The sequence below is a fragment of the Lepus europaeus genome, chromosome 20 (genome assembly GCF_033115175.1).
Source record: "Lepus europaeus isolate LE1 chromosome 20, mLepTim1.pri, whole genome shotgun sequence".
NCBI classification, from domain to species: domain Eukaryota; kingdom Metazoa; phylum Chordata; class Mammalia; order Lagomorpha; family Leporidae; genus Lepus; species Lepus europaeus.
Genome location: NC_084846.1, coordinates 19,376,331 through 19,392,527, shown reverse-complemented (window position 1 = coordinate 19,392,527; position 16,197 = coordinate 19,376,331). Strand labels below are relative to the sequence as shown.

General features: G+C 39.0%; 1 protein-coding gene across 1 annotated transcript in view; it reads left to right on the top strand.

Moving 5' to 3' along the window:
• Window positions 1–13,013, top strand: part of MEOX2 (mesenchyme homeobox 2) — a 75,705-nt gene extending 62,692 nt beyond the window's left edge. Inside the window, exon 3 of the mRNA XM_062179218.1 lies at window positions 12,789–13,013. Within this exon, the coding sequence (XP_062035202.1) occupies window positions 12,789–13,013 (225 nt within the window). The remainder of the gene's footprint in view (window positions 1–12,788) is intronic.
• The last annotated feature ends 3,184 nt before the right edge of the window (window positions 13,014–16,197 follow it).

Genomic DNA, 16,197 nt, shown 5'->3' with positions numbered 1-16,197 from the left:
TCTGCTGAACTTATCAGTAGAAATATTGCAGGTTTCAACCATCAATTTTTCTAATATTAGTGATCCCAAGATGTATTTCTCCAAAATGCCAGGCTTTCACCCTAGTAAAATATTTTCAATTTATTTTCTGAAGATTGGGCTCTTAGAGCTATAGACATAGAGTTATACACAGAATCCTACCTTCTTAAATTGGGAAGCTGCCTATGTTGGTTCATTGGGGTTGCCAGAGCAAAATCCCATAGACTGGGTGGTTTACAGACAGCATGAACTTGTTGCTCCCAGCTGAAGGCAGAGTTCGGGCTTGGTGAGTGCCTGCTTCTTCCTGGACAGCAATCGTCTCACACGGGTGAGAGGTTTGGCTAAGCTCTCTGGGACCTGTTCTACGAGGCACCCAGCCCAATCTTGAGAGCTCTGCCCACATGAGCTAATCACTCCCCAAACCCTCATTTTTTTCAAAAATAATTTTTTGAAAGGCAGAATGATAAAGAGAGAGAGAGAGAGTGAGAGAGAGAGAGAGATAGGGTGATCTTCCATCTGCTGGTTCACTCCCCAGATGATTGCAACTGCCCCAGGCTAGTCCAGACTGAAGCCAGGAGTCCAGGACTCCATTTAGGTCTCTTCTGGGGCAGGGCCCAAGAACTTGGGCCATCTTCTGCTGCTTTCCCAAGCACTTCAGCAGGGAGCTGAATTAGAAGTAGAGCAGCTGGGACTTGAACCAGAGCTCATATGGGATGACAGTGTTGCAGGCAGAGGCTTAGCCCACTGCTCCAGTGTGTGGGTCCCAGACCTCCTTTTAATGTGGTCACCTTCAGAGTTAGGATTCTGACATTTGGATTTTGGAAGGTACAAATATTCAAATTACAACATAGCTATTCAATTACTTTTATTTTTCACTAATGCCATACATGCTTAGCATGTAACCCTCATCTTGTTCTTGAGTGATACCGTTTTGTAGGATTTCTACCTATAAAATGTTCTAACTACAGGAAGCAAGATTTATCTCTCTCTCTCTCTCTTTCTCTCTGTAACTCTGACTTTCAAATAAATTAATAAATCTTTAAAAACTCTAACTACATATATGCATCCTTTTCATTTGCATTCTTTAAAGCACACTTTGAAATACTGTAATTCAGTACAGGAACTTACACATACTCACAAAGGAATATTATATCTAACCTCATACTGATCAATGTTTTCCTTCACTTAAATAAGATCCTCTAAATCTAACAGATGCTTGTCTTGACTTTGCCAAAGCTTTTCAAGATTTAAGTACAAAGATAGAAATTGTATCCTGCAAATGGGAAAAACAATAAATGTTAACTCATCTAGCTGCATGGTAGTATTGTTTAAGAGAAATAATTTTCTCTTAAATGACAACTGACTTTAAAATCAGAACTAGACTTTGACATGTTTTCATATATAAACTTTATGTGATTACCTATAAAACATCCATTCCTGTAACTGATGACATTTATAGCTACCCCTACCTTATTTATTTATATCACCTGTTAAATTGTGTGTGATGCATTCCATAATAAGCCTTATGTGTGTCATCCGAAGGCTTGCAATGATTGGGCCTCATTTTAGAAAAAAACCTAATAAGATGCATTAAATCCCTAAATATCTCTCAAATTTTCAGAATTCCATCTTTAAGGGTGGTTGTGAAGTTTCTCAAAGAAGACAGACTCTTAGATGGTGTTTTTCTCCATAATCTAAAGGTCAACCAGGAAGAAAATAAGAGGCTCATATTGAAAACCAGCTCCACTAAAAATGCTAACCTTAGAGCAAAGATGAGGCTCAAGTCTTTTAATTCTAAAGCTGCGTTGTGGAGCAGTTATCACTGCAGTCACCCTTCAGCTTCTAACTCAAAGCTTCCAGTTTATGACCTAACATCCCACGTCCCCAAGAGCCACGGCTAATAATCTTCAGTTGGCAGGGCCACTTAGAATATTTTGAAGAGCCAGTCAGTCTTAAGATCTTCCTGTGCCAAGGTATTTTGAAGTCTGATGAGCTTATGCTGGCTTTTTTTCTTCATCCAGATAAGCTTGGAGAAGTCTCCTGCCAGATATCTGGTATCTGACAGCGGGAAGAAAGAGAAAGCAGCTGCACGGGAGTTTAACAGGGAGTGGTAAAATGGACATTTTTTATAGAGTGAAGGCTGCCAAATATAGAAGGAGTGGGAGATCCTGCCACTTCACAAAATCTTTTCCACAGCGCTAATCAAAGGTGCAATATTGTGAATTTGTAAACCAGCTAAGATGACCGGAATAAACATACTGAGATCTCAATACCTCTGCCAAGATAAATGGAAAATCCCCACCTCGTTGGATTATACTCCATTAGCGGTAATGAGAGGGATTATGTTTTGTTTGCTACTCATAAATCATTCAGTGGCCCAATGCCAAGTATTTTCAAAATAGCCATCCACTTTTTTTTTTTTGGATGATTATAAAGAAGGAAATATTTTTGTATACCACATAAACAGTGGGTTTGTCTTTTGCTCATTTTTAACAGAATTTTTCCAATTCTAGGTTTGTTTCTGTAAATTTCTATGAATACACTTAGTTTAATCAGTTTTGTTTCCATGAGCCGACATATTGTCCGTTCAAGTTGTTCTGAGATGACCTTTCTTAACAATGATTTTATAATAGTGCTTCTTTCTTTGGATCAATATTTAGCAGTTACCTGGAGTAAAAGTCAGTTACTTTATTTGTGTAGGTCCCACATACACAAAAAGTTTATGGTATGTAAAAAATCATTTAAGAAATAGTAACATTAAAGACAGATCTATACAGAGACCAATACTTCAAGCCTTTCATACACTGATTTTCAAAAAATATTGCCTATGTGAAGTAGAAGACTGAGAAATAAGTAATAGGTTCATAACTATAATATTCAAATTTGAAATGATAAAGGAAAAAAACTCAAAAAAATGAGATCATAGCCTAACTGCTGCCCTTGAGAATGGTCTTTTTTCTTTCTTTCTTTTTTTTTTTTTTTTTTGACAGGCAGAGTGGACAGTGAGAGAGAGACAGAGAGAAAGGTCTTCCTTTTGCCGTTGGTTCACCCTCCAATGGCCGCCGCGGTAGCGCGCTGCGGCCGGCGCACTGCGCTGATCCAGTGGCAGGAGCCAGGTGCTTCTCCTGGTCTCCCATGGGGTGCAGGGCCCAAGCACTTGGGCCATCCTCCACTGCACTCCCTGGCCACAGCAGAGAGCTGGCCTGGAAGAGGGGCAACCGGGACAGAATCCGGTGCCCCGACCGGGACTAGAACCCGGTGTGCCGGTGCCGCAAGGCGGAGGATTAGCCGGCTGGTCTTTTTCTTTTAAAATGCTATTCTTTCCCTGGATAGATAATAGAGAGGTAGATAGATGATAGACACATAGCTATAGAGATGCAGAAATAAGTCTCTGTGTACACATACAGACCTGCATATCTGTGTATATGTGTTCATATATACCTGTACATATATATATATATAAAATGAGTTTTTAAAAAAAAACATTGAAATTTGTTGTACTTGTTGCTGTCGTGAGCATTCATCAAATTAGTATAATGAAAAACAACATTGCCAAAGACATCATTGCCTAAGAATTCTCCACATTTTTCTTCTGAATTTCTTCAATAAGCAATTCAAACATTAATTTGTATTTAATCAACATGTTAGCAATTACATTCTGAAGGCTGTCTCAGATCACAGGAAGTATCATTGTTTACATGTGATACTACAGAAGGAACTTTGGTTGTGAAAGGACACTTCCTGCACTCCTTTTCACACTAGCCCTGAATGTATTTTTTTTTCTTCTCATGGAAAAGAATTCCTAAGCTGAGAAAATTCTAGAAAGTTTGAACAGCCAGTGCAAGTTTTGGGCTGACATCTTTAATTTCAATAAGAGTTGCAGTTGTCTAAATCAATATACGGAGCTCAAACATATTTGCATAATCCTATGTTATCTATAAATTAATGAACCCAGGCTGAAGAGAGCTTTCTGTAGACTTTGTCTATAAATGACTATGCTGTTTGATCTCCTTATTCCCATAACTTATGAAAAACTCAGAGATGCACTCAATTTAAAATAAATGTTGTACTTTGAATCATTTTTTCACTCCTAATTTTTAATGCATGATATATACTTTTTAGTATTTTGCTTTCTTCCAGTTATTGAAATTACTGACTACTTTTAGAGAAAAAGAATCAATGTCTACTCATACAATAGCAATGATAATCTTTGTGATTTCTTATAATAATCTTGGAAAAAAGGAGGTAGTCTCTAAATTAGTAAATTAAACGATCAGTAAGGGCTCACATATACACTGATAAATAACCAGAACCTATCAGTATTAATTCAATTAGATTCAACTGTAATATTGATAATGTCCTATGGTTCTTTACTCATAAAACTGTGAGTTTTGCTGTTTTAACTAAATACATTTGATAGCTGAGATGGTGGGTAAAGCAGAAGTTGTTAATTATAATAATGTATATTGATATTGATGTTTCTAATTGTTATTAAACACCATTGAGATTAGGCAAGAATAGGAGAGGAAAAAAAAGGCTGTCATTCTAGTTGGTCTTGTTAGTTTGAAAAAGACAGGAATAAAGTAATTACTTAGAATACGAAGAGGCCGGTGCCTCTGCTCACTAGGCTAATTCTCCACCTGCGGCGCCTGTACCCTGGGTTCTAGTTCCGGTCGGGGCACCGGATTCTGTCCCGGTTGCTTCTCTTCCAGTTCAGCTCTCTGCTGTGGCCCTGGAAGGCAGTGGAGGATGGCCCAAGTGCTTGGGCCCTGCACCCCATGGGAGACCAGGAGGAGGCACCTGGCTCCTGGCTTCGGATCAGCGCAGTGCACCGGCCACAACACTCAGGCCATAGCAGCCACTTGGGGGGTGGTGAACCAACAGAAAAAAGGAAGACCTTTTTCTCTGTCTCTCTCTATCTCTCTCATTGTCTAACTATGCCTGTCAAAAAAAAAAAAAAAGAATATGAAGATTCCCTATCTTCAGATATTACCACTTAGGAATTTTATAACAAAGTAAGGGAAAAAAATAAGTAACTTAGTTTTAATATTTTCACTCAGTTTGCAAAAGTCATGGTGTACTAAGTAAATGATATTTATTTCACTTAGAATAACTTTCACCTTGTATGAAAGTGTGGTTATTAGAAGTAGTGAGTTTCCATTGTAATTAAATGTTAATGAAATAAGTAATTTTCATTGAATTTCATCAGGTAAGAAGACATTATTAGCATTTATATGACTGTGACATTTCAAAAAGATCAAGTCAAAAGGAATGAAACTTCTAACAACTTTGCTCATTATTACTTTGGGTTCACTTTTGGAAGCAAGAATGAGATTTCATGAGATTGGTTTTAATAATATCAAAAGATTAACATTTCTTATGTCGAATTTCATTTGTCACAACAAGAGTTATTTATTGTTCAACATGTTATTTATCCATAGCTCACAATAGCTATTGAGCATTCAGGTTTATTTGTTTGTTTGTTTGTTTGTTGACAGGCAGAGTGGACAGTGAGAGAGAGAGAGAGACAGAGAGAAAGGTCTTCCTTTGCCGTTGGTTCACCCTCCAATGGCTGCCCATGGCATGCCGGCACACCGCGCTGATCCAATGGCAGGAGCCAAGTGCTTCTCCTGGTCTCCCATGGGGTGCAGGGCCCAAGCACTTGGGCCATCCTCCACTGTACTCCCTGGCCACAGCAGAGAGGGAAGAGGGGCAACCGGGACAGAATCCGGTGCCCCGACCGGGACTAGAACCCTGTGTGCCGGCGCCGCAAGACAGAGGATTAGCCTGTTGAGCCACAGCGCCGGCTTCAGTTTTCTTAAAAACATGTCGGGGAGGCATTTGGTGTAGAGATTAAGATTCTGCTTGGGACACCTGCAATCTCAAATTAGAGAGACTGGGTTCAAGTCCTAGCTCCACTCCTGAGCCCAGTTTCTTGGATAATGCACACCCTGGAAGGTAGCAGGTGAAGTCTAAGTTGTGGGTCTCTGCCTTACACTTGGGATATAATGACTGAATTCTTTGTTCCAGCTTCAACCTGCCCCAGCCTCGGCAGTAGCTAGCATTTGAGAGTGATCCACTGGGTGAGAGTTCCCTCTCTGTCTCCCTCTCCGTATGTGTGTGTTTGAAATAAATAAAAATGCAAAAAAAAAAAAAAGTGATAGAGTAAAATTTGTATGACTACTTCAGAGAGCCTGTTTTGCAAGATTGATTTGTAGGGGAGAAGAACAAGCTGCAAAATTGAAAATTCTAGAGGCAGAAAACTGATTAATTTGTCACCAGCTTTGTGCTAAAATTAGTGATAAAGGCAAGAGGCAGCCCAATAAATAGGGATTCAGTTGTTAGTCATGCAATGTATTCTATCCCCATACCCCTTTCATCAAGCACCCCAACCTCAATGCATGGCTGCAGATCTGCAGAGTTCACTGTGGCTTGGAACTAGCTGAGGGACCCCACTCTCAGGCAGACATGCGTCTATCCTTGCAGGCAGGAGAAGTAGACAAGCTTTCTTTTCTTTCTTTTTCATCTGTACCTTAAAGTATTCTTGGTTCGAATTCTTCACTTCAATTCCCCACTTTGCCACTGAACTACTTGGGTAAGTCTTTGCAGGGTCTGTTGACATTGGGTTGTCTACATTAACTGCCAGAGCCAGCTTTAATCGCTGGGATGTGATTAAATCTGAAAATTGTATTTGTACAATGATTCGTTGCATGTTTTCACATCTTTAAGATGTGAATAAATATTTGTTAGACAGTGTCTACAGTGTTTCAAGTGCCCAGATAAAAATGGAAACAGTTGGAACATTAAATCTACAAATTCCAGATGTGTAGAGACATCTGGATATGTCACTGAAATTTTCAGTTTTCATCCAGATGTTTGGTGTTATGATTGTTTGTTTCTACAAAAGTCAGACATTTATGGTACAATATAAATATGGACTATGACATTATATAGATTCAGTTTCCCATTAACCTAATTCACTGTGGCCACCATAGGAAATTATGAGACACTACAGATTCATATTTAATTTGTTTTCTTCTCTAAATCTAATGTGAAGCCTCGGAAAGCAGATATTATACACATTGAATGAAAATGTGTTTTTCAAATTCAAATGTACTCATTGAAACAAATTACAGAGCAAAATTCTCTTGGCTGCTTTCTTCATTAAACAGAGTCAAGATTGAGAACGTGGACTTTTCTATTTACTTGAGAAGTAATTGGATCATCTAAGCAATGTAAATATTAAATACTTAGTTGACTAAGGAGACTTCTTCATGGTAGTATGTTTTGAAGAGGAAAGTCTGTAATTGGGGATTTTAAATATTTACCACTATAACAATCTATTTCATGCTTTAGTTATTTTTTATTAGGCAGATTTTGTTGAAAAATACCATCTGTATGCACAGATATTAATAACATAGAAGGTTTGGCTCATGTATTTTTGATTTCATGAATAACAACCTCTCTACATTATTCCTATTTGGGTTTGATTTTATCTGAGTTGTTAATCACACTATATAACACAACACACTTTACACCGAGTCTTACCTTAAATCCAATCTTGAAAGAAATGATTTAAAAACCCTCCTTTATCCAGCACTTTCCAGAAAAGTTGTAGATCAGAAGATATCATTGACTTGAACCCCAAATAAAATCATCATCAGAGTTCATAAAACGCACATACCATGCTCAGAGAGTTTGTTTGCTTTGTTGTATGTAATATATTTGGTAAGCCAGCTTCCTAGAACCCCAGGTTCTAGTCTAGGTTATTGGAGTGAAAAAATGCAGAAGGCATACAGGATGCTAACAATGGCAAGGATGTGTGATTCTCAGTCCTGTGACAGCTCTACAGTATAGAGTTTTAGGCCACCACATGGATGGGGGGCTTTCAATGACACCTCACAGAAGAGTGAATGGTTTAGGGACATTCTATAGAATATGAGTATGGAGCTAACCTTTACAATTCTCAGCACTGATGAAAGTCTCATGTATTGCCAGCAACCATCTGTTATATACAAGCCTCCCATTTATTCATTGTAAATGCCTTAAGGGCAAGGTCTACATTTTATTTATCTGTGCATTCCTCACTCAACCCCTCTCATCATGGATCTACACAGTGCTGGTAGCTGGACGTTCAGTAATATCTTAAAAATATGTGAATAGGTGAATAACTAGAGATCACAAGTCATCAGGAAAAATGGATTCTTTTCATTCTATAAAGCTTATATGGTTCATAAATTCAGCATACTATATGAATCGTGCTTGTACATTTTCATTAAAAGCATTAGAATACTTGTTTTGAAAAGCTGAAATCTTAGGCATTTGGATGAATATACAAAGGCATTTCAAAAAGTTTGTGGAAAACAGAATTAAAAGTTTATCTTGGTGCAAAAAGTTTTGAACACAGTGAATAATTTTTTTTCAGAACACGCACTTTCCCTAAACATTTTGAAGATACATCATACTTCAGCTGCCTTCAAAACAAAAATAGAAAAATAAATTTTTCATTCCAGTCAATGCAGCTGGGTTAATAAAGTGATACTAATTTGAACTATAAAATTCTGTTATGTATAAGTCTACCATGCTGCCATTATTTTAATAGAAATATTTATAATCTGGAATTATTTTCAGATTGTGTTTGTTCATGTTGAGATGATGATAAACACGTCTCCCCCAAATCTTCCTCTTATTTCAATTCACCCCAATCTTCTTAGCATATTTGAAAGGAAATGTGAATGTGTTGACTTTTGGAGTTCTGTACTTGTCCTTCCATTTTCTGTAAATGTGTCCATTATGAATCTGCTTTTTTGTTCCATTACTAACTTTGTGGAGTTTTGATATCAAATATGAAATGCAACTCTTAAAGAAAATAGTATATGAGGTATTACAATGACTATAAAATCATCAAATGTTTTCCCCACATAAGTATGTTGTATAAATGTATATTAATACTTGTAGGTACATAGTTCTTATTTTCCATTATGATGTCTGTTTTAAAAAATTGAAATGGAGGTCATTTGTTGTGGTGCACCTGCTAAGCCATTATTTGGGATGTCCATATAATGAAAAGTGCCTGGATTCCAGTCCCACCTCCACTTCCTATCCAACTTCCTGCTAATGCTCACTCTGGGAGGGAGGAGATGACAGCTGAATTACTTGGATCCCTACCACCCAGGGGGGAGATCCAGTTGAAGTTCTTGGCTCTTGAATATGGTATGGCCCACCTCTGGCTCCTGTGGTCATGGAAACTGAACCAACAGATGGAAGATAATCTCTCTCTCTTTCTCTCTCTCTCTCCATATTCTGCCTTTCAATTGAATAAAAGCAATTTTTAAAAATTTAACAGTAAATTGTCACATGGTGAGAAAGAAAACAAATGGACGTATTGTCTTTTAAATACAAAGTGATATTCCTAAAATCCATACTTTCTTGGATTTTTCTCATGTGGAATTGCACATGAGAAATTGCACAGATGGATGCTGGTATTACAGAATTACTGTATCTCCTCTCCTAGTGAAGAACATAAGCATGGATTTCGAGAACGCTATTCCTCCCGGGTTTTTTTTTCCCTGTCAAGATTATTTTGTCTGAACATTTCAGTCTTGGTGACAGTGATTATGATGATGACTTACGTGTTTTTGTTTTTTTTTTTTTCCCATCTGGAATGGTCAATGGAGAAAATATCCCTATGGAGATTCTTGAAAGCCTCATTATTCCAATATTGCAAATATGAAAATTGAGGCAGAGAAAAGTGTAATTTTCCCAAATTCACACAGAAACTCAGAAGTGAAGCCAAGAGTAGGACCCGGCTCATGTGGAACAGATCTAATGCAGCCTGCGCTGTCAAGCTCGCACGGTGATTAGGCTGAGTAGTGTAATTACCTAAAGTACAGAACAGGAAAATAGCGCCCCATTTACCAACCCAATCACAGCAAGTGGAGGAATTACCTGAACGAGAGTCGTCATGGATGGTTCACGCTCCTGTACTTTACCTTCTTATCCTGAATGCTCTAAAAACAGGAGCTTGAGAATAAAAAAAATCCCAAACCCTAATTCTGGAGCCAGAATTAACACTTAAATCCTGGTGTTAGAGTTTCCATCTGTGTCATGTTCATGTAAACTTTGACTCAAGTGCCTTATTTATAACATAGGAGAGAATTACAGAGAGGCAGAGAAGAGAGAGAGATCTTCCATCCACCATTTCACTCCCCAAATGGCAGTAATGGCCGGAGCTGAGCCGATCTGAAGCCAGGAACCTAGAGCTTCTTCTGGATTTCCCACATAGGTGCAGAGGCCCAACGATTTGGGCCATCTTCGACTGCTTTCTCAGGCCATAGCAGAGAGCTGGATCATAACCGGAGTGACCAGGACTTGAACTGGCACCCATGTGAGGTGTTGGCACTGCAGGCAGCAGCTTTACCTGCTATGACACAGCACCAGCCCCTCACCATCGATTTTTAAATCAATTTTTTACTATATGGTATTATTTTTAATTGTCAAATGTATTAGTATATGGATAGGTAATAAATGAGACATGATGACAATTAAGCACAGCAGTGAAAGCTGTGACAATCCAGAGTTGAGACATGTCTCAATTTTAATATTGTGTAAATGTCTGAGAAATTTATATGAACTTTTATGAATCATATGATTTGAAGGTTACAGATACAAATATGTCATTTGAAATTTGAGATAGTTCTCATCACATTTCAGTTGGTGCTGTGTATTCACTGAAATTGATATTGTTTCCAATATGAAAATGCAGAACATTCAAAATATATTTGGTGTAGAGGAACGAAGAAATATACTTGGTGGTGAAGCAGACCTATCCCTATCAGATACAAAGATCTGGTATAAAATTACAACAAGAATGAAAATACGATGTTCTCACAGGTAAAGACTGGCACAAGGACAGAACAGAGTAGAGCAGAAAGCTGTGCATGTGAGGGGCCTTCAAAAGATCACGGATGGGGCCAGTGCTGTTGTGCAGGGCACTGAGCTGCTGTTTGTAACATCAGCATCCCATGTGGAGCACCAGTCTGAGTCCTGGCTGCCCTGCTTCAGATTCAACTCCCTTTTCATGCACCTGGGAGAGCAGTAGACAATGCCTTGAGTACTTACTCCCTGCCACCCACATGGGAGACCCAGACGTGGTTGTGGGCTCATGGCTTTGGACTGGCTCAGCCCCTGACTGTTGTAGCCATTTGGGGGAGTGAACCACCAGATGGAGGATGTCCCTCTTTCTCTGCTTCTCTCTCTGTCTCTCTACCTTTCAAATAAATACAATAAATCTTAAAGGAAAAAAGAAACCTCAGAAACCTCTTGGAATGCACATCTTATCATTTAATTCCATTTTCCATGAGCTTTTGGAAGCCACTTTCTATAGGGAAACTTGATTTATGATGGAATTGAAACAATGATCACTGAGAAAATGGTGACCTATGTAATGAAGCTGCCTAGAGCAACTTGTTATTCATACAGAATAAATGGAAGCATTTGCTTTCCTCTGTATACTAAAACCAATACTTCCTGGTTTGACAGGTTCAATTTGAAATGCAAACCTTAAACTCTTGGAAGACGTAGAATACATTTGTGGCCTCAGCATAGAGTATCCTTCAATAGCTCTAACCATTAAAGAAAGTGTGTAAAAGTAAATGTATTAAGAGCTTCTGATCATCAACAAATATTCTAAGAAAAGGGGGGGGGGCACAAAGTGAGAGAAGAGAGTAGCTTCCATACAACTGAATGTATTAAATTAGAACTCAGACATATTTTAAAAGTCCATAAAGAGTAAGATTAATTTTAAAAAGAATTCAGACCAGAGACATGGAGGTATTTCATATAACTACAGTGGGCTATTATTAGCTTTTTTAAAAATAAAATTCATTTATCTATGAGAAAGAGAGAGAGAGAAAGGCCTTCCACACACCGGTTCACTCCTCAAATGCCAGCACTTCCCAGGTGCAGAAGCAGGGAGTGAATTGGACACAGAGCAGCCAGCACTCCTAGTGCTGCAACATGGAACATGGTGGTGTTGCAGGCGGCAGTCTAACCCACTGAGCCACGACACCAGCTCTGGATCCTAAACTCTTAAACGTTGCTTCACTTCATTAGAAAACAGGAAAGACAAAATAAAAGCACACTGAGATAACATTTATTGTCATTGTGTTGGAAAAAAAAAAAGTTGAACCTGGTAAATCCAAACGCTGGCATAGATGTGGGTTAACTTGAACTTTTATGCCCTGGAATGAATAGGGAAACTAAGCTGATAAAACCTCGGAAAACAGTTTTTTCACATTAGTGTGTTAAGATGAGTGTGCACCTAACATTCAACCCATTGATGAAGCTCCTGGCTACATAACCAGGTATGTCCGTTCCCATGCTTATCAGGGCACCAATGCAAGAGCAGAGCCAAATACCTTGGAGACATCTTGAATGATAAGTCCTTTCTTGTCTACTTTTTATTGTTGTGATTTTTAATTTTAAATCCACAAGGCAAACAACTGGGAGGTAATACTACAATGAATTCCCTTTGTTGTAAAATATGAAAGGTAACCATCTGCATGCATCTTCTGAATGTTTATAAATTATCATCATGAGCACGCAACCTGATTTAACACAGGACGGATTTATTTTTTTGAATTTACGCCTCCTACATGGTGTCTTCGTGTAAGCCTTTGAGAATCTGTTCCTCCTAGGTAGGCCAAAAGGAGAAATCACTCGAATTTAATGTTCTGTTTTGCTTTGTGTGTTCTCTTTCTTTGTCCAAGGTGAAAGTGTGGTTCCAGAACAGGCGGATGAAGTGGAAGAGGGTAAAAGGGGGCCAGCAGGGCGCTGCCGCCCGAGAAAAGGAACTGGTGAACGTGAAGAAAGGAACCCTGCTCCCTTCAGAGCTGTCGGGGATCGGTGCGGCCACGCTCCAGCAAACAGGGGACTCTCTGGCCAACGAAGACAGCCACGACAGCGACCACAGCTCAGAGCATGCACACTTATGATCCACACAGACAGGACCAGCTCCATTCTCAGGAAAGAAGCGTCGTGATGGCAAGCCTTACCCAACAGCGTTTACACAGAGAGATGGCCATGGCCGTGATTTTTAATATTATTAAATTCAGGCATCGTGTGTCTGTTTTGCATGATTTATAGAGGGTTTACATTCAGTGCCGCTTATCCAAGATGCTTCCATGATGAAGAGCAGAAGGTGAATTTGCTTCGAATATTCCAGAGATGTTTGGTTGTGTGTATGACAGTCAGCAGGTATGTTTGCTTTTGCTTGCACTGAAAAATTAAATGGCTACCAAGAGCAAATTATGACACATTTCTACACAAGATGCCTCCAGGGTGAAGACGTTGAAGATGAACTTGCTTTAAACATTCCAGATGTACGAGTTCATGTTTATGACTGTGGGCAGGTATTTGCTTTTGCTTGCACTGAGAAATCGCTATCAAGAATAAAACATAAAACCTTTTATCCCGAACAGCCAAAGTGCCTGAGATCACTCAAGTGGATTTTTAAAAAGGATGTATTTTAACTCTGTATATATTATCCTTAAGCCATTTTCCTGTCTTCACTAATTTTAGCAATACATTCATATTAGCTGATGAAAATAGGCACTGATAATGCCAGCCAGGCCAGCTTCCTGCCTTTCTATGCATTTGTCATTCCAAGACAATCCGTATGTGCTTCCTTGTGTACAAGTAGAGAAAAATACAGTAGAGTCTGATACGACATATTCTTGTACCACAGACAAAACAAATCTTATGTTGCATTTACTATCAACTGCTGCTAATACATTATTATACAACTTACCTAGCTCCTCCTCGATTCTTCCTATCTTGTAGCTTGAAAAAAAAAATAGGACCATAGGCAAATCAGTTACTTTGTGGAAAGAGCTTTTTTGTGGCAGACACTGTCTGATTTTATTTCTGTAAAATTTTAGCTGTTATGAATATGACTTAATTAACAAGAAAATGTTTCTTCCTTCTTAGCAATGGTGTCAGAAAAGGAGCAAAGCCAAATGGGCTCCCCAAGGAGATAGACAAAACAATTCTGAATGTCTTCAAATTAAATTCAGTAAAAACACATTATTTTTTAATATGTGATGTATTCTTGCAGAACAACCATCTTTGTATTTTGTAAAAAATGTTTAATAAATGATCCTTTGTAAATAATTTTGGTCTCCCGATTGTGATTTCCTTAATTTCTATAGACTTTAATATTCATATCTAAGAGAGCCCCAGACTCATCTGCTCTTGTGCTAATTCAGATCCAGATCATCAATGAATCACAGGTTTTCGTTTGTAGATTTATTATGGCAAGAAAAAAAATCAATCCTTGGGTGATCAAAGAGAATCTAAACATCATCACACTGTAAACCATTTTCTTAATTTGAAGAATATGGCAAATGAATATCTTTGCATGCTTTACAAATCAAAGATAAAAGTAAGGGAAAAGGTAACATTATTCACCACAATGAATAAGTAAAGTAGTCATATATTTTAAAATGTATGTTTAACATATGTGAATCGATGCAGTAGTTGTTCTAAAGTCACACTATCCAGAGTCCTTGATGTTATTATGAACTAAATAGCAAATCAGAATCTTCATTGGAATGGACACCACAGGTATCAGAAGTCAATGATTATATTAATACATTTTGTGTCATGCATGGTTGCACATGTATTGGATGCCTAAGACCTCCTTACAACTATATCAGGTTATTTTTTAACGGTTCCACATTTAACCAGAAGAATTTGGAAACATTATCATAATCCCATCTTTCTCCATAGAAATAAACAGAGAAAAATAATTCATAAACATTTCCAAACTACTCATTATTTGATTTTTTTAGGATGATTAGATTGACAAAAATATATTGATTCTATTCTGACTTAGTCTAGCAAGACACACATGAGTATTCAAAAAATGAAATAGGCCGGCGCCGTGGCTTACCAGGCTAATCCTCCGCCTTGCGGCGCCGGCACACTGGGTTCTAGTCCCTGTTGGGGCACCGGATTCTATCCCGGTTGCCCCTCTTCCAGGCCAGCTCTCTGCTGTGGCCCGGGAAGGCAGTGGAGGATGGCCCAAGTGCTTGGGCCCTGCACCCCATGGGAGACCAGGAGAAGCACCTGGCTCCTGGCTTCGGATCAGCGTGGTACACCGGCCACAGCGGCCATTGGATGGTGAACCAACGGCAAAGGAAGACCTTTCTCCCTGTCTCTCTCTCACTATCCACTCTGCCTGTCCAAAAAAAAAAAAAAAAAAAAAAAAAGAAAGAAAGAAATTATAATTTCATATCACATTTTCTCTTTGTGAAATGCATTTTCTCACACTGGTAAACAGTATATCTAGTTTTATTTTGGGGGATCCTATTCAAATTGAAGGTACAAAACACACTTTTCTATCAATCACTTGAAGGAATAAAAATTGTTTGTAGTGATGATTTCTACCTAGGTTAACATTCAGCAAGGTGGGCATTTGAGCTAACGAGAGGCCTGCACCCCACACTGGAGTACCAGGTTCGAATCCTGCTTTGGCTCCTGACTCCAGCTTCTCGGTATCGCAGGCCCTGGGAGGCAGCAGCGAGGGCTGAAGTAGCTGGATTCTTGGGGCCCATGGAGGATACTTGGGTTGAGTTCCCAGCTTTGGGCTGCAGGTCCTCAGCTGTTACGAGCATTTGGGGAGTGAGCCCCATCAATGGGAGCTGTCAGTCTGTGTGTCATCTATTAGTTTGAAATAGAAATTAGATTTTATACAAATAAAACAGGAAACGTGCCTATGAATAGCTATGCCATGTAGGAAATGTGAGAGAATAGTGATCTATCTTCAAATGAGATTTGGTTCCAGAGAGCTCAGAAGACTTCATGGCTAACCAAAAAGGGTTATCATTTTATTATTGATGCATTAATATGATCCACTCTGTCGGACGTTGGACACATTTACACATTGTCAACATATTGAGAAGTAAGTAAAGGTGTTAGAGAGAGAGGGAGAGGGAGAAATCTTCCATAATTAAACAGGGGCTGGCGCTGTGGTGCAGTGGGTTGATGCCCTGGCCTGAAACGCCAGCACCCCATATGGGTGCCAGTTCAAGACCCAGCTGCTTCACTTCCAATCCAGCTCTCTGCTATGGCCTGGGAAAGCAGTGGGAGATGGCCCAAGTCCTTGGGCCCCTGCAC